At 40.7% G+C, this 23,527-nt stretch overlaps 1 protein-coding gene across 4 annotated transcripts in view; it reads left to right on the top strand.

Annotated features, from left to right (window-relative positions):
• The window catches only part of ahnak (AHNAK nucleoprotein), a 34,655-nt gene extending 14,381 nt beyond the window's left edge, over positions 1-20,274 (top strand). The window contains exons 7-9 of one of the 4 annotated variants that reach the window (XM_041989764.1): positions 285-1,778; positions 2,337-11,745; positions 13,582-20,274. In XM_041989764.1, coding sequence (XP_041845698.1) covers positions 285-1,778; positions 2,337-11,745; positions 13,582-19,307 — 16,629 coding nt within the window. In that variant the 3' untranslated portion in view covers positions 19,308-20,274. Of the gene's footprint in view, positions 1-75; positions 12,502-12,702 lie in introns of all 4 variants that reach the window. The other 3 variants (XM_041989766.1, XM_041989762.1, XM_041989765.1) reach the window with 3 other exon arrangements.
• Positions 20,275-23,527: the final 3,253 nt, after the last annotated feature.

The raw sequence follows: 23,527 nt of genomic DNA, 5'->3' as shown, positions 1-23,527 counted from the left end.
TTGGAATTAAAGGTCCAAAGCTTGAAGGTTCAGAAGTTGACATCAATCTCCCGAAAGGAAATATTGAAGTCAAAGCACCTGATGTTGACATTAAAGGGCCAGAGGTTGACAATGAGGGCCCAAATGCCAAGTTAAAAGGACCCAAATTCAACATGCCATCAATTTCAGGGCCAAAATTATCCATGCCAGATGTGGATTTCAACTTGAAAGGCCCCAAACTCAAAGGTGACATGGATGTGTCAGCTCCAAAGATAAAGGGAGACATAAAAACACCAAATATTGACATTAAGGGTCCAAAAGTTGACATTGAAGGACCCAAGGGTGGAATTGACATGCCAAAAATGAAGATGCCATCAATGAACATTAAGGGTCCAAAAGTGGAGGCTTCAGATGTGGACATGAACCTAAAAGGACCTAAAGTTGAGGGGGATGTGGATGTAAAAGCTCCAAAGATTGAAGGGAGCATCGAAGGTCCTGAGTTGGAACTTGAAGGCCCAGATATAGACATTGAGGGTCACAAAGGAGGATTCAAAGTGCCCAAGTTCAAAATGCCATCATTTGGAGTTAAAGGTCCAAAGCTTGAAGGTCCGGAAGTTGACATCAACCTCCCTAAAGGAAATATTGATGTCAAAGCACCTGATGTTGACATTAAAGGGCCAGAGGTTGACAGTGAGGGCCCAAATGCCAAATTAAAAGGACCCAAATTCAACATGCCATCAATTTCTGGACCAAAATTATCCATGCCAGATGTGGACTTCAACTTGAAAGGTCCCAAACTGAAAGGGGACATGGATGTGTCAGCTCCAAAGATAAAAGGAGACATAAAAACACCAGGTATTGACATCAAGGGTCCAAAAGTTGACACTGAAGGACCCAAGGGTGGAATTGACATGCCAAAAATAAAGATGCCATCACTGAACATTAGGGGTCCAACGGTGGAGGCTCCAGATGTGGACATCAACCTAAAAGGACCTAAAGTAGAGGGGGATGTGGATGTAAAAGCTCCAAAGATCGAAGGGAGCATTGAAGGTCCTGAGTTGGAACTTGAAGGCCCAGATATAGACATTGAGGGTCACAAAGGAGGATTCAAAATGCCCAAGTTCAAAATGCCATCATTTGGAGTTAAAGGTCCAAAGCATGAAGGTCCAGAAGTTGACATCAATCTCCCTAAAGGAAATATTGAAGTCAAAGCACCTGGTGTTGACATTAAAGGGCCAGAGGTTGACAGTGAGGGCGCAAATGCCAAAATAAGAGGACCCAAATTCAACATGCCATCAATTTCAGGTCCAAAATTATCGATGCCAGATGTGGACTTCAACTTGAAAGGTCCCAAACTCAAAGGTGACATGGATGTATCAGCTCCAAAGATAAAGGGAGACATAAAAACACCAGATATTGACATTAAGGGTCCAAAAGTTGACATTGAAGGACCCAAGGGTGGAATTGACATGCCAAAAATAAAGATGCCATCACTGAACATTAAGGGTCCAAAAGTGGAGGCTCCAGATGTGGACATCAACCTAAAAGGTCCTACAGTTGAGGGGGATGTGGATGTAAAAGTGCCAAAGATCGAAGGGAGCATTGAAGGTCCTGAGTTGGAACTTGAAGGCTCAGATATAGACATTGAGGGTCACAAAGGAGGATTCAAAATGCCCAAGTTCAAAATGCCATCATTTGGAGTTAAAGGTCCAAAGCTTGAAGGTCCAGAAGTTGACATCAATCTCCCTAAAGGAAATATTGAAGTCAAAGCACCTGATGTTGACATTAAAGGGCCAGAGGTTGACAGTGAGGGCCCAAATGCCAAAATAAGAGGACCCAAATTCAACATGCCATCAATTTCAGGTCCAAAATTATCGATGCCAGATGTGGACTTCAACTTGAAAGGTCCCAAACTGAAAGGTGACATGGATGTGTCAGCTTCAAAGATAAAGGGAGACATAAAACCACCAGATATTGACATTAAGGGTCCAAAAGTTGACATTGAAGGACCCAAGGGTGGAATTGACATGCCAAAAATAAAGATGCCATCACTGAACATTAAGGGTCCAAAAGTGGAGGCTCCAGCTGTGGACATCAAACTAAAAGGACCAAAAGTAGAGGGGGATGTGGATGTAAAAGCTCCAAAGAACGAAGGGAGCATCGAAGGTCCTGAGTTGGAACTTGAAGGCCCAGATATAGACATTGAGGGTCACAAAGGAGGATTCAAAATGCCCAAGTTAAAAATGCCATCATTTGGAGTTAAAGGTCCAAAGCTTGAAGGTCCAGAAGTTGACATGAACCTCCCTAAAGGAAATATTGAAGTCAAAGCACCTGATGTTGAGATTAAAGGGCCAGAGGTTGATATTGAGAGCTCAAGTGGCAAATTCAAAGGACCCAAATTCAACATGCCATCAATTTCAGGTCCAAAATTATCGATGCCAGATGTGGACTTCAACTTGAAAGGTCCCAAACTCAAAGGTGACATTGATGTGTCAGCTCCAATGATAAAGGGAGACATTAAAACACCAGATCTTGACATTAAGGGTCCAAAAGTTGACATTGAAGGACCCAAGGGTGGAACTGACATGCCAAAAATAAAGATGCCATCACTGAACATTAAGGGTCCAAAAGTGGAGGCTCCAGATGTGGACATCAACCTTAAAGGACCTAAATTTGAAGGGGATGTGGATGTAAAAGCTCCAAAGATCGAAGGGAGCATTGAAGGTCCTGAGTTGGAACTTGAAGGCCCAGATATAGACATTGAGGGTCACAAAGGAGGATTCAAAATGCCCAAGTTCAAAATGCCATCATTTGGAGTTAAAGGACCAAAGCTTGAAGGTCCAGAAGTTGACATGAACCTCCCTAAAGGAAATATTGATGTCAAAGCACCTGATGTTGACATTAAAGGGCCAAATGTTGATATTGAGAGCCCAAGTGGCAAATTCAAAGGACCCAAATTCAACATGCCATCAATTTCAGGGCCAAAATTATCCATGCCAGATGTGGATTTCAACTTGAAAGGCCCCAAACTGAAAGGTGACATGGATGTGTCAGCTCCAAAGATAAAAGGAGACATAAAAACACCAGATCTTGACATTAAGGGTCCAAAAGTTGACATTGAAGGACCCAAGGGTGGAATTGACATGCCAAAAATAAAGATGCCATCACTGAACATTAAGGGTCCAAAAGTGGAGGCTCCAGATGTGGACATCAACCTAAAAGGACCTAAATTTGAAGGGGATGTGGATGTAAAAGCTCCAAAGATCGAAGGGAGCATCGAAGGTCCTGAGTTGGAACTTGAAGGCCCAGATATAGACATTGAGGGTCACAAAGGAGGATTCAAAATGCCCAAGTTCAAAATGCCATCATTTGGAGTTAAAGGTCCAAAGCTTGAAGGTCCAGAAGTTGACATGAACCTCCCTAAAGGAAATATTGATGTCAAAGCACCTGATGTTGACATTAAAGGGCCAAATGTTGATATTGAGAGCCCAAGTGGCAAATTCAAAGGACCCAAATTCAACATGCCATCAATTTCAGGGCCAAAATTATCCATGCCAGATGTGGATTTCAACTTGAAAGGCCCCAAACTGAAAGGTGACATGGATGTGTCAGCTCCAAAGATAAAAGGAGACATAAAAACACCAGATCTTGACATTAAGGGTCCAAAAGTTGACATTGAAGGACCCAAGGGTGGAATTGACATGCCAAAAATAAAGATGCCATCACTGAACATTAAGGGTCCAAAAGTGGAGGCTCCAGATGTGGACATCAACCTAAAAGGACCTAAATTTGAAGGGGATGTGGATGTAAAAGCTCCAAAGATCGAAGGGAGCATCGAAGGTCCTGAGTTGGAACTTGAAGGCCCAGATATAGACATTGAGGGTCACAAAGGAGGATTCAAAATGCCCAAGTTCAAAATGCCATCATTTGGAGTTAAAGGTCCAAAGCTTGAAGGTCCAGAAGTTGACATGAACCTCCCTAAAGGAAATATTGATGTCAAAGCACCTGATGTTGACATTAAAGGGCCAAATGTTGATATTGAGAGCCCAAGTGGCAAATTCAAAGGACCCAAATTCAACATGCCATCAATTTCAGGGCCAAAATTATCCATGCCAGATGTGGATTTCAACTTGAAAGGACCCAAACTGAAAAGTGACATGGATGTGCCAGCTCCAAAGATAAAGGGAGACATAAAAACACCAGATCTTGACATCAAGGGTCCAAAAGTTGACATTGAAGGACCAAAGGGTGGAATTGAAATGCCAAAAATAAAGATGCCATCAATGAACATTAAGGGTCCAAAAGTGGAGGCTCCAGATGTGGACATCAACCTAAAAGGACCTAAATTTGAAGGGGATGTGGATGTAAAACCTCCAAAGATCGAAGGGAGCATCGAAGGTCCTGAGTTGGAACTTGAAGGCCCAGATATAGACATTGAGGGTCACAAAGGAGGATTCAAAATGCCCAAGTTCAAAATGCCATCATTTGGAGTTAAAGGTCCAAAGCTTGAAGGTCCAGAAGTTGACATGAACCTGCCTAAACGAAATATTGATGTCAAAGCACCTGATGTTGACATTAAAGGGCCAAAGGTTGATATTGAGAGCCCAAGTGGCCAATTCAAAGGCCCAAAATTCAACATGCCATCAATTTCAGGGCCAAAATTATCCATGCCAGATGTGGATTTCAACTTGAAAGGGCCCAAACTGAAAGGTGACATGGATGTGTCAGCTCCAAAGATAAAGGGAGACATTAAAACACCAGATCTTGACATTAAGGGTCCAAAAGTTGACATTGAAGGACCCAAGGGTGGAATTGACATGCCAAAAATAAAGATGCCATCACTGAACATTAAGGGTCCAAAAGTGGAGGCTCCAGATGTGGACATCAACCTTAAAGGACCTAAATTTGAAGGGGATATGGATGTAAAAGCTCCAAAGATTGAAGGGAGCATCGAAGGTCCTGAGTTGGAACTTGAAGGCCCAGATATAGACATTGAGGGTCACAAAGGAGGATTCAAAATGCCCAAGTTCAAAATGCCATCATTTGGAGTTAAAGGTCCAAAGCTTGAAGGCCCAGAAGTTGACATCAACCTCCCTAAAGGAAATATTGATGTCAAAGCACCTAATGCTGACATTAAAGGGCCAAATGTTGATATTGAGAGCTCAAGTGGCAAATTCAAAGGACCCAAATTCAACATGCCATCAATTTCAGGGCCAAAATTATCCATGCCAGATGTGGATTTCAACTTGAAAGGGCCCAAACTGAAAGGTGACATGGATGTGTCAGCTCCAAAGATAAAGGGAGACATTAAAACACCAGATCTTGACATTAAGGGTCCAAAAGTTGACATTGAAGGACCCAAGGGTGGAATTGACATGCCAAAAATAAAGATGCCATCACTGAACATTAAGGGTCCAAAAGTGGAGGCTCCAGATGTGGACATCAACCTTAAAGGACCTAAATTTGAAGGGGATGTGGATGTAAAAGCTCCAAAGATCGAAGGGAGCATCGAAGGTCCTGAGTTGGAACTTGAAGGCCCAGATATAGACATTGAGGGTCACAAAGGAGGATTCAAAATGCCCAAGTTCAAAATGCCATCATTTGGAGTTAAAGGTCCAAAGCTTGAAGGTCCAGAAGTTGACATGAACCTGCCTAAAGGAAATATTGATGTCAAAGCACCTGATGTTGACATTAAAGGGCCAAATGTTGATATTGAGAGCTCAAGTGGCAAATTCAAAGGACCCAAATTCAACATGCCATCAATTTCAGGGCCAAAATTATCCATGCCAGATGTGGATTTCAACTTGAAAGGGCCCAAACTGAAAGGTGACATGGATGTGTCAGCTCCAAAGATAAAGGGAGACATTAAAACACCAGATCTTGACATTAAGGGTCCAAAAGTTGACATTGAAGGACCCAAGGGTGGAATTGACATGCCAAAAATAAAGATGCCATCACTGAACATTAAGGGTCCAAAAGTGGAGGCTCCAGATGTGGACATCAACCTTAAAGGACCTAAATTTGAAGGGGATGTGGATGTAAAAGCTCCAAAGATCGAAGGGAGCATCGAAGGTCCTGAGTTGGAACTTGAAGGCCCAGATATAGACATTGAGGGTCACAAAGGAGGATTCAAAATGCCCAAGTTCAAAATGCCATCATTTGGAGTTAAAGGTCCAAAGCTTGAAGGTCCAGAAGTTGACATGAACCTCCCTAAAGGAAATATTGATGTCAAAGCACCTGATGTTGACATTAAAGGGCCAAATGTTGATATTGAGAGCCCAAGTGGCAAATTCAAAGGACCCAAATTCAACATGCCATCAATTTCAGGGCCAAAATTATCCATGCCAGATGTGGATTTCAACTTGAAAGGCCCCAAACTGAAAGGTGACATGGATGTGTCAGCTCCAAAGATAAAGGGAGACATTAAAACACCAGATCTTGACATTAAGGGTCCCAAAGTTGACATTGAAGGACCCAAGGGTGGAATTGACATGCCAAAAATAAAGATGCCATCACTGAACATTAAGGGTCCAAAAGTGGAGGCTCCAGATGTGGACATCAACCTTAAAGGACCTAAATTTGAAGGGGACGTGGATGTAAAAGCTCCAAAGATCGAAGGGAGCATCGAAGGTCCTGAGTTGGAACTTGAAGGCCCAGATATAGACATTGAGGGTCACAAAGGAGGATTCAAAATGCCCAAGTTCAAAATGCCATCATTTGGAGTTAAAGGTCCAAAGCTTGAAGGTCCAGAAGTTGACATGAACCTGCCTAAACGAAATATTGATGTCAAAGCACCTGATGTTGACATTAAAGGGCCAAATGTTGATATTGAGAGCCCAAGTGGCAAATTCAAAGGACCCAAATTCAACATGCCATCAATTTCAGGGCCAAAATTATCCATGCCAGATGTGGATTTCAACTTGAAAGGCCCCAAACTGAAAGGTGACATGGATGTGTCAGCTCCAAAGATAAAAGGAGACATAAAAACACCAGATCTTGACATTAAGGGTCCCAAAGTTGACATTGAAGGACCCAAGGGTGGAATTGACATGCCAAAAATAAAGATGCCATCACTGAACATTAAGGGTCCAAAAGTGGAGGCTCCAGATGTGGACATCAACCTAAAAGGACCTAAATTTGAAGGGGATGTGGATGTAAAAGCTCCAAAGATCGAAGGGAGCATCGAAGGTCCTGAGTTGGAACTTGAAGGCCCAGATATAGACATTGAGGGTCACAAAGGAGGATTCAAAATGCCCAAGTTCAAAATGCCATCATTTGGAGTTAAAGGTCCAAAGCTTGAAGGTCCAGAAGTTGACATGAACCTCCCTAAAGGAAATATTGATGTCAAAGCACCTGATGTTGACTTGAAAGGGCCAAAGGTTGACATTGAGAGCCCAAGTGGCAAATTCAAAGGCCCTAAATTCAACATGCCATCAATTTCAGGGCCAAAATTATCCATGCCAGATGTGGATTTCAACTTGAAAGGCCCCAAACTGAAAGGTGACATGGATGTGTCAGCTCCAAAGATAAAAGGAGACATAAAAACACCAGATCTTGACATTAAGGGTCCAAAAGTTGACATTGAAGGACCCAAGGGTGGAATTGACATGCCAAAAATAAAGATGCCATCACTGAACATTAAGGGTCCAAAAGTGGAGGCTCCAGATGTGGACATCAACCTAAAAGGACCTAAATTTGAAGGGGATGTGGATGTAAAAGCTCCAAAGATCGAAGGGAGCATCGAAGGTCCTGAGTTGGAACTTGAAGGCCCAGATATAGACATTGAGGGTCACAAAGGAGGATTCAAAATGCCCAAGTTCAAAATGCCATCATTTGGAGTTAAAGGTCCAAAGCTTGAAGGTCCAGAAGTTGACATGAACCTCCCTAAAGGAAATATTGATGTCAAAGCACCTGATGTTGACATTAAAGGGCCAAAGGTTGACATTGAGAGCCCAAGTGGCAAATTCAAAGGCCCTAAATTCAACATGCCATCAATTTCAGGGCCAAAATTATCCATGCCAGATGTGGATTTCAACTTGAAAGGCCCCAAACTGAAAGGTGACATGGATGTGTCAGCTCCAAAGATAAAGGGAGACATAAAAACACCAGATCTTGACATTAAGGGTCCAAAAGTTGACATTGAAGGACCAAAGGGTGGAATTGACATGCCAAAAATAAAGATGCCATCACTGAACATTAAGGGTCCAAAAGTGGAGGCTCCAGATGTGGACATTAATCTAAAAGGACCTAAATTTGAAGGGGATGTGGATGTAAAAGCTCCAAAGATCGAAGGGGGCATCGAAGGTCCTGAGTTGGAACTTGAAGGCCCAGATATAGACATTGAGGGTCACAAAGGAGGATTCAAAATGCCCAAGTTCAAAATGCCATCATTTGGAGTTAAAGGTCCAAAGCTTGAAGGTCCAGAAGTTGACATGAACCTCCCTAAAGGAAATATTGATGTCAAAGCACCTGATGTTGACATTAAAGGGCCAAAGGTTGACATTGAGAGCCCAAGTGGCAAATTGAAAGGCCCTAAATTCAACATGCCATCAATTTCAGGGCCAAAATTATCCATGCCAGATGTGGATTTCAACTTGAAAGGCCCCAAACTGAAAGGTGACATGGATGTGTCAGCTCCAAAGATAAAGGGAGACATAAAAACACCAGATCTTGACATTAAGGGTCCAAAAGTTGACATTGAAGGACCAAAGGGTGGAATTGACATGCCAAAAATAAAGATGCCATCACTGAACATTAAGGGTCCAAAAGTGGAGGCTCCAGATGTGGACATTAATCTAAAAGGACCTAAATTTGAAGGGGATGTGGATGTAAAAGCTCCAAAGATTGAAGGGGGCATCGAAGGTCCTGAGTTGGAACTTGAAGGCCCAGATATAGACATTGAGGGTCACAAAGGAGGATTCAAAATGCCCAAGTTCAAAATGCCATCATTTGGAGTTAAAGGTCCAAAGCTTGAAGGTCCAGAAGTTGACATGAACCTCCCTAAAGGAAATATTGATGTCAAAGCACCTGATGTTGACATTAAAGGGCCAAAGGTTGACATTGAGAGCCCAAGTGGCAAATTCAAAGGCCCTAAATTCAACATGCCATCAATTTCAGGGCCAAAATTATCCATGCCAGATGTGGATTTCAACTTGAAAGGCCCCAAACTCAAAGGTGACATGGATGTGTCAGCTCCAAAGATAAAAGGAGACATAAAAACACCAGATCTTGACATTAAGGGTCCCAAAGTTGACATTGAAGGACCCAAGGGTGGAATTGACATGCCAAAAATAAAGATGCCATCACTGAACATTAAGGGTCCAAAAGTGGAGGCTCCAGATGTGGACATCAACCTAAAAGGACCTAAATTTGAAGGGGATATGGATGTAAAAGCTCCAAAGATGGAAGGGAGCATCGAAGGTCCTGAGTTGGAACTTGAAGGCCCAGATATAGACATTGAGGGTCACAAAGGAGGATTCAAAATGCCCAAGTTCAAAATGCCATCATTTGGAGTTAAAGGTCCAAAGCTTGAAGGTCCAGAAGTTGACATGAACCTCCCTAAAGGAAATATTGATGTCAAAGCACCTGATGTTGACATTAAAGGGCCAAAGGTTGACATTGAGAGCCCAAGTGGCAAATTCAAAGGCCCTAAATTCAACATGCCATCAATTTCAGGGCCAAAATTATCCATGCCAGATGTGGATTTCAACTTGAAAGGGCCCAAACTGAAAGGTGACATGGATGTGTCAGCTCCAAAGATAAAGGGAGACATTAAAACACCAGATCTTGACATTAAGGGTCCAAAAGTTGACATTGAAGGACCCAAGGGTGGAATTGACATGCCAAAAATAAAGATGCCATCACTGAACATTAAGGGTCCAAAAGTGGAGGCTCCAGATGTGGACATCAACCTTAAAGGACCTAAATTTGAAGGGGATGTGGATGTAAAAGCTCCAAAGATCGAAGGGAGCATCGAAGGTCCTGAGTTGGAACTTGAAGGCCCAGATATAGACATTGAGGGTCACAAAGGAGGATTCAAAATGCCCAAGTTCAAAATGCCATCATTTGGAGTTAAAGGTCCAAAGCTTGAAGGTCCAGAAGTTGACATCAACCTCCCTAAAGGAAATATTGATGTCAAAGCACCTGATGTTGACATTAAAGGGCCAAAGGTTGACATTGAGAGCCCAAGTGGCAAATTCAAAGGCCCTAAATTCAACATGCCATCAATTTCAGGGCCAAAATTATCCATGCCAGATGTGGATTTCAACTTGAAAGGCCCCAAACTGAAAGGTGACATGGATGTGTCAGCTCCAAAGATAAAGGGAGACATAAAAACACCAGATCTTGACATTAAGGGTCCAAAAGTTGACATTGAAGGACCCAAGGGTGGAATTGACATGCCAAAAATAAAGATGCCATCACTGAACATTAAGGGTCCAAAAGTGGAGGCTCCAGATGTGGACATCAACCTTAAAGGACCTAAATTTGAAGGGGATGTGGATGTAAAAGCTCCAAAGATCGAAGGGAGCATCGAAGGTCCTGAGTTGGAACTTGAAGGCCCAGATATAGACATTGAGGGTCACAAAGGAGGATTCAAAATGCCCAAGTTCAAAATGCCATCATTTGGAGTTAAAGGTCCAAAGCTTGAAGGCCCAGAAGTTGACATCAACCTCCCTAAAGGAAATATTGATGTCAAAGCACCTGATGCTGATATTAAAGGGGCAAATGTTGATATTGAGAGCTCAAGTGGCAAATTCAAAGGACCCAAATTCAACATGCCATCAATTTCAGGGCCAAAATTATCCATGCCAGATGTGGATTTCAACTTGAAAGGCCCCAAACTGAAAGGTGACATGGATGTGTCAGCTCCAAAGATAAAGGGAGACATAAAAACACCAGATCTTGACATTAAGGGTCCAAAAGTTGACATTGAAGGACCAAAGGGTGGAATTGACATGCCAAAAATAAAGATGCCATCACTGAACATTAAGGGTCCAAAGGTGGAGGCTCCAGATGTGGACATCAACCTTAAAGGACCTAAATTTGAAGGGGATGTGGATGTAAAAGCTCCAAAGATTGAAGGGAGCATCGAAGGTCCTGAGTTGGAACTTGAAGGCCCAGATATAGACATTGAGGGTCACAAAGGAGGATTCAAAATGCCCAAGTTCAAAATGCCATCATTTGGAGTTAAAGGTTCAAAGCTTGAAGGTCCAGAAGTTGACATGAACCTCCCTAAAGGAAATATTGATGTCAAAGCACCTGATGTTGACATTAAAGGGCCAAATGTTGATATTGAGAGCCCAAGTGGCAAATTCAAAGGACCCAAATTCAACATGCCATCAATTTCTGGGCCAAAATTATCCATGCCAGATGTGGATTTCAACTTGAAAGGCCCCAAACTCAAAGGTGACATGGATGTGTCAGCTCCAAAGATAAAGGGAGACATAAAAACACCAGATCTTGACATTAAGGGTCCAAAAGTTGACATTGAAGGACCCAAGGGTGGAATTGACATGCCAAAAATAAAGATGCCATCACTGAACATTAAGGGTCCAAAAGTGGAGGCTCCAGATGTGGACATCAACCTAAAAGGACCTAAATTTGAAGGGGATATGGATGTAAACGCTCCAAAGATTGAAGGGAGCATCGAAGGTCCTGAGTTGGAACTTGAAGGCCCAGATATAGACATTGAGGGTCACAAAGGAGGATTCAAAATGCCCAAGTTCAAAATGCCATCATTTGGAGTTAAAGGTCCAAAGCTTGAAGGTCCAGAAGTTGACATGAACCTGCCTAAAGGAAATATTGATGTCAAAGCACCTGATGTTGACATTAAAGGGCCAAATGTTGATATTGAGAGCCCAAGTGGCAAATTCAAAGGACCCAAATTCAACATGCCATCAATTTCAGGGCCAAAATTATCCATGCCAGATGTGGATTTCAACTTGAAAGGCCCCAAACTGAAAGGTGACATGGATGTGTCAGCTCCAAAGATAAAAGGAGACATAAAAACACCAGATCTTGACATTAAGGGTCCAAAAGTTGACATTGAAGGACCCAAGGGTGGAATTGACATGCCAAAAATAAAGATGCCATCACTGAACATTAAGGGTCCAAAAGTGGAGGCTCCAGATGTGGACATCAACCTTAAAGGACCTAAATTTGAAGGGGATGTGGATGTAAAAGCTCCAAAGATTGAAGGGAGCATCGAAGGTCCTGAGTTGGAACTTGAAGGCCCAGATATAGACATTGAGGGTCACAAAGGAGGATTCAAAATGCCCAAGTTCAAAATGCCATCATTTGGAGTTAAAGGTCCAAAGCTTGAAGGTCCAGAAGTTGACATGAACCTCCCTAAAGGAAATATTGATGTCAAAGCACCTGATGTTGACATTAAAGGGCCAAATGTTGACATTGAGAGCCCAAGTGGCAAATTCAAAGGACCCAAATTCAACATGCCATCAATTTCAGGGCCAAAATTATCCATGCCAGATGTGGATTTCAACTTGAAAGGCCCCAAACTGAAAGGTGACATGGATGTGTCAGCTCCAAAGACAAAAGGAGACATAAAAACACCAGATCTTGACATTAAGGGTCCAGACCTTAACATTGAAGGACCCAAGGGTGGATTCGAAATGCCAAAAATAAAGATGCCATCACTGAACATTAAGGGTCCACAAGTGGAGGCTCCAGATGTGGACATCAACCTAAAAGGTCCTAAATTTGAAGGGGATGTGGATGTAAAAGCTCCAAAGGTTGAAGGGAGCATCAAAGGTCCTGAGTTGGACCTTGAAGGCCCCGATATAGACATTGAGGGTCAAAAAGGAGGATTCAAAATGCCCAAGTTTAAAATGCCAAAATTTGGATTCAAAGGTCCAAAGGTAAAGATCCCAGATTCTGATGTGAAAGGAGAACATGGAGATATAAACATAAGAGGAAAGGTTGGAAGCTCTGACGAACTCAGTGCTGACGTTGGAATGACTAGTCCAAAAACAAAAGGATCAAAATTCAGGATGCCAAAATTTGGTTTCAAGGGCCCAAAGGTTGACATGCCTGAAGTTGATTTTAATCTTTCAAATTCTGATGCTGAACTAAAACCACCAGAGGTCAGTGTTGAAGGAATTGAAACAGACATAGAAAGTCCAAGTGGCAATCTTAAAGGAACCAAATTCAAGATGCCAACCCTCTCGGGACCAAAGATTTCCATGCCAGATGTGGATTTCAACTTGAAAGGGCCCAAACTGAAAGGTGACATGGATGTGTCAGCTCCAAAGATAAAGGGAGACATAAAAACACCAGATATTGACATTAAGGGTCCAAAAGTTGACATTGAAGGACCCAAGGGTGGAATTGACATGCCAAAAATAAAGATGCCATCACTGAACATTACGGGTCCAAAGGTGGAGGCTCCAGATGTGGACATCAACCTAAAAGGACCTAAGTTTGAAGGGGATGTGGATGTAAAAGCTCCAAAGATCGAAGGGAGCATCGAAGGTCCTGAGTTGGAACTTGAAGGCCCAGATATAGACATTGAGGGTCTCAAAGGAGGATTTAAGACGCCAAAGTTCAAAATGCCAAAATTTGGAGTTAAAGGTCCAAAACTTGAAGGTCCTGAGTTGGATGTCAACCTCCCTAAGGGGCATATTGATGTCACAGCACCTGATGTTGACATTGAGGGCCCAAATGCCAAATTAAAAGGACCCAAATTCAACATGCCATCAATTTCAGGGCCAAAATTGTCCATGCCAGATGTGGACTTCAACTTGAAAGGCCCCAAACTGAAAGGTGACATGGATGTGTCAGCTCCAAAGATAAAGGGAGACATAAAAACACCAGATATTGACATTAAGGGTCCAAAAGTTGACATTGAAGGACCCAAGGGTGGAATTGACATGCCAAAAATAAAGATGCCATCACTGAACATTAAGGGTCCAAAAGTGGAGGCTCCAGATGTGGACATCAACCTTAAAGGACCTAAATTTGAAGGGGATGTGGATGTAAAAGCTCCAAAGATTGAAGGGAGCATCGAAGGTCCTGATTTGGAACTTGAAGGACCAGATATAGACATTGAGGGTCACAAAGGAGGATTCAAAATGCCCAAGTTCAAAATGCCATCATTTGGAGTTAAAGGTCCAAAGCTTGAAGGTCCAGAAGTTGATATGAACCTCCCTAAGGGAAACATTGATGTCAAAGCACCTGATGTTGACATTAAAGGGCCAAATGTTGATATTGAGGGCCCAAATGCCAAATTCAAAGGCCCTAAATTCAACATGCCATCAATTTCTGGACCAAAATTATCGATGCCGGATATGGATTTTAACTTGAAAGGTCCCAAACTCAAAGGTGACCTGGATGTGTCAGCTCCAAAGATAAAGGGAGACATAAAAACACCAGATCTTGACATTAAGGGTCCAGACCTTAACATTGAAGGACCCAAGGGTGGATTCGAAATGCCAAAAATAAAGATGCCATCACTGAACATTAAGGGTCCAAAAGCGGAGGCTCCAGATGTGGACATCAAATTAAAAGGACCTAAAGTTGAGGGGGATGTGGATGTAAAAGCTCCAAAGATTAAAGGGAGCATTGAAAGTCCTGAGTTGGAACTTGAAGGACCAGATATTGACATTGAGGGTCACAAAGGAGGATTCAATATGCCCAAGTTCAAAATGCCATCATTTGGAGTTAAAGGTCCAAAACTTGAAGGTCCTGAGTTGGATGTCAACCTCCCTAAGGGGCATATTGATGTCACAGCACCTGATGTTGACATTGAGGGCCCAAATGCCAAATTCAAAGGACCCAAATTCAACATGCCATCAATTTCAGGTCCAAAATTATCCATGCCAGATGTGGATTTCAACTTGAAAGGTCCCAAACTCAAAGGTGACATGGATGTGTCAGCTCCAAAGATAAAGGGAGACATAAAAACACCAGATATTGACATTAAGGGTCCAAAAGTTGACATTGAAGGACCCAAGGGTGGAATTGACATGCCAAAAATAAAGATGCCATCACTGAACATTAAGGGTCCAAAAGTAGAGGCTCCAGATGTAGACATCAAACTAAAAGGACCTAAAGTTGAGGGGGATATGGATGTAAAAGCTCCAAAGATGGAAGGGAGCATCGAAGGTCCTGATTTGGAACTTGAAGGACCAGATATAGACATTGAGGGTCACAAAGGAGGATTCAAAATGCCCAAGTTCAAAATGCCATCATTTGGAGTTAAAGGTCCAAAGCTTGAAGGTCCAGAAGTTGATATGAACCTCCCTAAGGGAAACATTGATGTCAAAGCACCTGATGTTGACATTAAAGGGCCAAATGTTGATATTGAGGGCCCAAATGCCAAATTCAAAGGACCCAAATTCAACATGCCATCAATTTCTGGACCAAAATTATCGATGCCGGATATGGATTTTAACTTGAAAGGTCCCAAACTCAAAGGTGACCTGGATGTGTCAGCTCCAAAGATAAAGGGAGACATAAAAACACCAGATCTTGACATTAAGGGTCCAGACCTTAACATTGAAGGACCCAAGGGTGGATTCGAAATGCCAAAAATAAAGATGCCATCACTGAACATTAAGGGTCCAAAAGCGGAGGCTCCAGATGTGGACATCAAATTAAAAGGACCTAAAGTTGAGGGGGATGTGGATGTAAAAGCTCCAAAGATTAAAGGGAGCATTGAAAGTCCTGAGTTGGAACTTGAAGGACCAGATATTGACATTGAGGGTCACAAAGGAGGATTCAATATGCCCAAGTTCAAAATGCCATCATTTGGAGTTAAAGGTCCAAAACTTGAAGGTCCTGAGTTGGATGTCAACCTCCCTAAGGGGCATATTGATGTCACAGCACCTGATGTTGATATTGAGGGCCCAAATGCCAAATTAAAAGGACCCAAATTCAACATGCCATCAATTTCAGGTCCAAAATTATCCATGCCAAATGTGGATTTCAACTTGAAAGGTCCCAAACTCAAAGGTGACATGGATGTGTCAGCTCCAAAGATAAAGGGAGACATAAAAACACCAGATCTTGACATTAAGGGTCCAAAAGTTGACATTGAAGGACCCAAGGGTGGAATTGACATGCCAAAAATAAAGATGCCATCACTGAACATTAAGGGTCCAAAAGTAGAGGCTCCAGATGTAGACATCAAACTAAAAGGACCTAAAGTTGAGGGGGATGTGGATGTAAAAGCTCCAAAGATGGAAGGGAGCATCGAAGGTCCTGATTTGGAACTTGAAGGACCAGATATAGACATTGAGGGTCACAAAGGAGGATTCAAAATGCCCAAGTTCAAAATGCCATCATTTGGAGTTAAAGGTCCAAAGCTTGAAGGTCCAGAAGTTGATATGAACCTCCCTAAGGGAAACTTTGATGTCAATGCACCTGATGTTGACATTAAAGGGCCAAATGTTGATATTGAGGGCCCAAATGCCAAATTCAAAGGACCCAAATTCAACATGCCATCAATTTCTGGACCAAAATTATCGATGCCGGATACGGATTTTAACTTGAAAGGTCCCAAACTCAAAGGTGACCTGGATGTGTCAGTTCCAAAGATAAAGGGAGACATAAAAACACCAGATCTTGACATTAAGGGTCCAGACCTTAACATTGAAGGACCCAAGGGTGGATTCGAAATGCCAAAAATAAAGATGCCATCACTGAACATTAAGGGTCCAAAAGCGGAGGCTCCAGATGTGGACATCAAATTAAAAGGACCTAAAGTTGAGGGGGATGTGGATGTAAAGGCTCCAAAGATTAAAGGGAGCTTTGAAAGTCCTGAGTTGGAACTTGAAGGACCAGATATTGACATTGAGGGTCACAAAGGAGGATTCAATATGCCCAAGTTCAAAATGCCATCATTTGGAGTTAAAGGTCCAAAACTTGAAGGTCCTGAGTTGGATGTCAACCTCCCTAAGGGGCATATTGATGTCACAGCACCTGATGTTGACATTGAGGGCCCAAATGCCAAATTAAAAGGACCCAAATTCAACATGCCATCAATTTCAGGTCCAAAATTATCCATGCCAGATGTGGATTTCAACTTGAAAGGTCCCAAACTGAAAGGTGACATGGATGTGTCAGCTCCAAAGATAAAGGGAGACATAAAAACACCAGATATTGACATTAAGGGTCCAAAAGTTGACATTGAAGGACCCAAGGGTGGAATTGACATGCCAAAAATAAAGATGCCATCACTGAACATTAAGGGTCCAAAAGTGGAGGCTCCAGATGTGGACATCAACCTAAAAGGACCGAAAGTTGAGGGGGATGTGGATGTAAAAGCTCCAAAGGTTAAAGGGAGCATTGAAAGTCCTGAGTTGGAACTTGAAGGCCCAGATATAGACATTGAGGGTCACAAAGGAGGATTCAATATGCCCAAGTTCAAAATGCCATCATTTGGAGTTAAAGGTCCAAAACTTGAAGGTCCTGAGTTGGATGTCAACCTCCCTAAGGGGCATATTGATGTCACAGCACCTGATGTTGATATTGAGGGCCCAAATGCCAAATTAAAAGGACCCAAATTCAACATGCCATCAATTTCAGGGCCAAAATTATCCATGCCAGATGTGGACTTCAACTTGAAAGGTCCCAAACTCAAAGGTGACATGGATGTGTCAGCTCCAAAGATAAAGGGAGACATAAAAACACCAGATCTTGACATTAAGGGTCCAAAAGTTGACATTGAAGGACCCAAGGGTGGAATTGACATGCCAAAAATAAAGATGCCATCACTGAACATTAAGGGTCCAAAAGTGGAGGCTCCAGATGTGGACATCAGTCTTAAAGGTCCAAAAGTAAAAGGAGATGTTGATGTTTCAGCTTCAAAGACAAAGGGAGATATAAAAGTTCCTGACATTGATATCAAGAGCCCAAATATTGATATCAATTTGAAAGGTCCCAATGCTTCCCTCCCCCATGATTCTGAAAAAACAGGTATTACGTTTCCTAAGTTTAAAGGTCCTAAATTTACAATGAAATCTCCAGAACTTGAAGGGCCTGAATCCACTGTTAACACACCTGCTTTTGGTGTTGGAACCAAAGGTTCCAAAACACAAGTTAGCTTTCCAGATACTGAAGCAAGTCTTGATGCCCCTGACATAGATATTAATGTAAAGGGGAAAAAGGGAAAGTTTAAACTTACTAAAGTGAAAGGAAAAGCCAAGAATCCAGAGGTTGACATTGAAACACCAGAAGTAAACCTGGGTGATCCTAACATCAATGTCAAAAGAACAAAAGTAAAGAAGCCTTTTTTTGGAAAGCTACATTTCCCTGATGTTGAGCTGGATATCAAATCACCAAAAGTGAAAAGTGATGCATCTTTATCTTCGGGATTGAAATCATCTGATTTAGATTTGCCATCTGCTAGTTTGAACACTTCCATTGAAGGTTCTGGCACTGATGGTGGCACGCGTGTTCATTTGGAAGGGCCAGATGTGAAAGTAAAATCTTCAAGTCCAAAAATGCCAAGTGTGAAAGAGGGTCTAGAAATTAGTGCAAGCGAGTCTGGAAGTGCCACTGGAGGTCTTCAGTATCCAGAGGGTGCAATAACCTTTCCTAAAATCAAGGTTCCAAAATTTGGTATTTTATTGCCTGACGCTGAAGGCCAGAAAAGTGGAGGAAATGTTGAATCAAAACTAGCAGCTAGTGGAGATATAAACATTCACTCACCATCAGGCAGTTGCCAAGTCAGTTCACAAAATCTTGAGATTCCCAGTCCAGAACTGAGACATCGTGAAGGCAAAGTAAAGGTAAAGATGCCAAAATTGTTTGGTAAATCAAAAGCAAAGGGCAGTAGTACAAGTGATCTTCGTGGACCTGAATCAGAACTGAGTGCAAGTGGAAAGGGGAGTAAGGCCTCTAAAGAACATAGTATACATTCTGGTGAACTTATGGGAGGACAATTAGATCTGGAAGGTAATTCTGGACTCAGTGCGTCAACTAAAGGCAAGTCAGCCTCACTAGATCTGTTTAAAAAATCAAGACACCGGTCTTCATCTCTGAGTGATGAGGGGTCACTTGCAGTTAGTTCTCCTTCTGCTCACTTAGAAGCTGAAGGTGGTGACATTTCATTGGATCTTGGGAAAAGCAAGGCCAAAGGAAAGAAAGGCATGCTAAAGTTTGGCACATTTGGAGGTTTTGGTTCGAAGTCAAAGGGCTCATATGAAGTGACACTTGGAAATGACAGTGAATCAGGTATGGAGGGAAGTGCAAGTATGTCTGTACCTTCTAAAAAATCAAGACTGTCTTCTTCCTCGAGTAGTGACAGTGGTTCAAGAGGTGGTTTCAGGTTTCCAAAACTTGAGTTGTCAGTTTCACCTAAAAAGTGATTTTGAGGCAAAATAAACTATCTCATGTACACTCAAAAATATCCTCTGAATTCCATAAAATAAACTTTCAAACTTTGATTCTTAAAGACCTAAGAGGGACATGCATGGTTAAAAAGGCCTGAGTGCATGAGATTGTTTAAAATTAGTTTAAACTGTAAATAAGATTAATTTGTATTGTAATAATAAATATTGCTTTTGTACATAATACAGATTTATTGAACATATGCCATCTCACAAAATTATCACCATTAGTTGTTACAGGGTTTGTCGCTGTGTCGTGTTTCATTGTATTAAATGAATGTTTAATATGAATGGGTGTGGTATATTTGTATCTAGGGGTCTATTGCACAGAACAGACACATTAGTTATTTTGATCCATTTTTGAGTGATGATGTTCTTTATAAATCCAAGCACACATTTAAACAGTTAATTTTTTATGTATGAAAAGGTGTTATTTTTAAGCTTTGATAATATATAATCTTTGTAGAAGCATATTTTCAAAAGATAGAGCTGGTCCTTTTTAACACATTCTAAAGAATGATGGTGTATATAGCATAATTGCAAAGACAATCATTTTTTGGAAATTCTCTGAAGAGCTGCAAGTACTTTTCTGTTCATTTAAAATGTATTTGCTTACATCCAATGTCATTTACAACAAATATGAATTAGCATTGTTTATTTTAAACAGGTTTCTCAATCCTGTGTCATTTTCACAGTTTACTGATCTTCTCTATTTTGATTCATTTTGTCACTCTCTCTGTATACATCTATTGCTTACTTAAAGAAATGCCACAAATAAACTGTCACTTTTTTATGTCATTTATTTGCATAAGTTCTGTGATGATAGAAAGCTTCATAGCATTGATCAGATATGATGGAGAGTTTTATTTTTTGAGTCTGTACTTTTGTGTGCATTCTGCCAAATAAACTCAATAAAGAGATTTACAGAATAAATCTTCTTTCTGGATCAGTTGTCTTGTGTGATGTTGAAGTTGTATTATAAGAAAGGGTATAAGGTGTGTTATTAGTAATTTTGGTTCATTAAATTTTTAATTTGTATATTTAACACCTATGAATTGTCTACCAATGACAGAGACAGACATGGGACTTTATGACTGAATTTCTAAAACACTGAAAATAGCCATTTCACACAGCTAAGCAAAAAGTAATTTCACACCTTACATACACCATATGAAAAGGCTAAGTTTGTAAAAATGCTGGGAACCTATAATCATAGTCTAGATTTATTAGTTATGCAAGTTCTTGAAATTCTCAATGATCAAACTGAGCTTTATGGCCTAAGGTGAAACAGAGAAAAACAGTTTATTGAAATTCAGTGGATCCTAAATAACAAACTAGTTTTATTGAACTAAGCAACTGTCTTTGAAACATAAAGGAAACATAACTATTTGAAACTATTTTATTAAGATCATATTTTAGTAAAGCAATGGCTTTGAGGATTCTTAATATTTAATGAGAAATTTGAATGACTGAGCAATCCTATCTAAACCAAACAAAATTAAATTTTTGTCTAATATTTAATATGCTTACATTAAAAATTCTTAAAAGGCTTAGTTAACTAACTCAGGCAGTTGGGACTTTTGAGAAAAGCCCCAATAGCATCCCCTGATGCAGCCATTAAAAAATGTACATCTTTATGTGTGCGCACGTTTCCAGAGGGATGCATATAGCTATGGTAGAATAAAATCCTACTAAAACTAATACTGATTTGTCACACTCAATCGTATTTCCTTGCTTTCTCCCTGAAGAGTGTGATGCTGCGCAAATCGACCTAGCTACAGCCTGTTTGTCTGATTCATGTCACAGTGAGATATGCCAACCGATTCCACTACTTACGTCACACTGCGTGCAGGTTGAAAAAGTCTGTGGGTCAAACAGGTAGACTTACATTTACCAAACAGTAGGGTGCATTATATTTATTAGATGTTTTTCAGTAAGTGATTACAGTTAAACTAAATGGCATTCCTTACCTGTTGACAATCAGATGCCAGAACTAAAGTAGCAAATGACGATTAAAACTTGATAGTGGTTGCCTGCGTGTTCGTGTTGGACTGGACCAGCTGGGGCGGGTGGTTGCGGGGGTGTTGTATCGAGGCCAGTTTCCCTTCCGAGATCCACTTCCCCTCCAGCTCTGCTAAAAGCTCATCCCCATTCATCTCCTATAACCAACCAGTTATGGCCCAGATGTTCTAAAACTCCAGGGTTAATCCATTAAAAATAAATAAATAAATAAATAAAAATAACGGTCAGGAGCATGCATTTTAAAGTTGCGTGAACATATCTTCTTTCTAAACACAGGGGACCATTATCTGACAGTGAATTTCCAACCAACAGGATGCGTTCCCCCTGTTATAACAGACCGATGTAACAAATAGTAGGCTATTTATTACTGTTAGCGACATGATTTTGTTGAGTATAAACATGAAGAAAATCCCTTTTTTCCCCTCAGAATGGATTTATCCCCCGTGTGGACGGGACGGGGCTTCAGTGCAGCTGGATGGGGAACAGATATTGATAAGGTAAAAGGTTTGATACAACAGGTGTGCCTATTCCAAAAACATTACAATTTCTCCGTCATCAGCCTTCTTTTGTCTCCTGGTGAAAATAGTAAGTTTGCCTTTAAAATGTAACCACCTGACTGTAGAATCCATTTGACTCTTTTTTTTTTTTAAACAGAAAAACTGGGGTAGCAAAAGTCTCTGGGAGCTATAGATCTATAACTGAAGGTGATGGATCACAAGGTAAATGTGGGGTTTGGCTAAGTATTGGGAAGCTAAATGTGGGGAAGGTATTACCTGACACACTTGTAGCCTATCTGCTTGCTATACAACTATTGGCATCAAGATAAAGCTGTCCCAGTGACATCATGAAACAGCAAAATTAGCAATACTAATATATCAAGTAACCTTAAAAATATTAGTCTCTTCAGCCAAGTTATTACTTCATCATATCTTGAAAGTCTAAATGTAGCTCTCACTCCCTATAACCTTTTAATCTCCATAGAACACAAAGCTTGGATCCTGCCTCAAAGTAATGCCAATAAATAAATAGCTAGTAAATAAATTATTGGTTGATCAAAACATATTTTTTAATTGCTTCAAGCAGCTGTAATTTTAAAATGTCAGTTGCTCATTACGCTTTTTATAGTTAACAGGTTTTGCTGAATATAACACTTTTCAAACTGTGCATTCACTGTGGCAGCTGAACTGATCTTTGCATGTAAGTGATAACCTGCAGATATATGTACACTGGTACAGAGCTACACCTCCTCTGTTTGGTCAGTATAAATGAGCAAAGGTAAACTGCAGCATCCTAACTGTAATGCCATTTTTGAACCTATACAACACAGCTACTTCGTGGATAGGGCTGGAAAAAGACTGTACAGAGCTAAGGTGAGTGGCAGAATTGGGTCAAATTTCTCTATAAATTCACACCAGAAACCTTTGTTATTATCACATTGTTATTCATGACGAAGATTATTGTAGCTTGGAAAAAGAAGTGATATTTTAAAAAAGTGTTACAAGACACCATGTTTTGTGCGAACTGGTTAATAACAGTTTTTTTTTTCTTTGTAAACACATTATGCCGTTTGTCAGTCTACCTAACATCTTTACCATACCTTTCAACCTTTAACTTAGAAAGAATATTTGACTATTCACACAAATTCAAAAGTGGGTTTGCCAGAAAACTGTAAATAACATCTATGTGATGTGATAAGCAGCAAGACTACTAATCATTTGCAACATTCAGTATAGTCTTTAGTTTGCCTCTTCTTTACAGAAGCAAACTGGTCATCTTAACTTTTCTATTTGGCTTATTTTTTAGGAAGTATATACAAAAAATCTTTTGTCAAATTTCAAATTATTCTTGATCCTTTGAAATGCTAGACTATAGGTAAACATGGTCTTATTAACCAAATACACTGTATATATTGATAGGCTCTTATAAAAGCTAAAACATGCCACCACATGGTTCAACTACAATGTACATTCACTAAATTTTGATAATTCTTTTTTTCCACTTAAAATGAATAATTTCTACATCACATTTTTATTGTTTCACAAATTTTTACAAATCTACATAAAACATCTTGATTAAAACATGTTGTTTTTATAACTCATTTGGCATAAAGAAGACTTATTATGCCTAATGCACACATAGAAGGCAGCAGTTCAAAGTCTTTTTGACAATAGTATTAG

The sequence above is a fragment of the Melanotaenia boesemani genome, chromosome 7 (assembly GCF_017639745.1).
Source record: "Melanotaenia boesemani isolate fMelBoe1 chromosome 7, fMelBoe1.pri, whole genome shotgun sequence".
Lineage (NCBI taxonomy): Eukaryota > Metazoa > Chordata > Actinopteri > Atheriniformes > Melanotaeniidae > Melanotaenia > Melanotaenia boesemani.
Note: the sequence above shows the minus strand (reverse complement) of the source record. Positions and strands in the feature narration are given on the sequence as shown.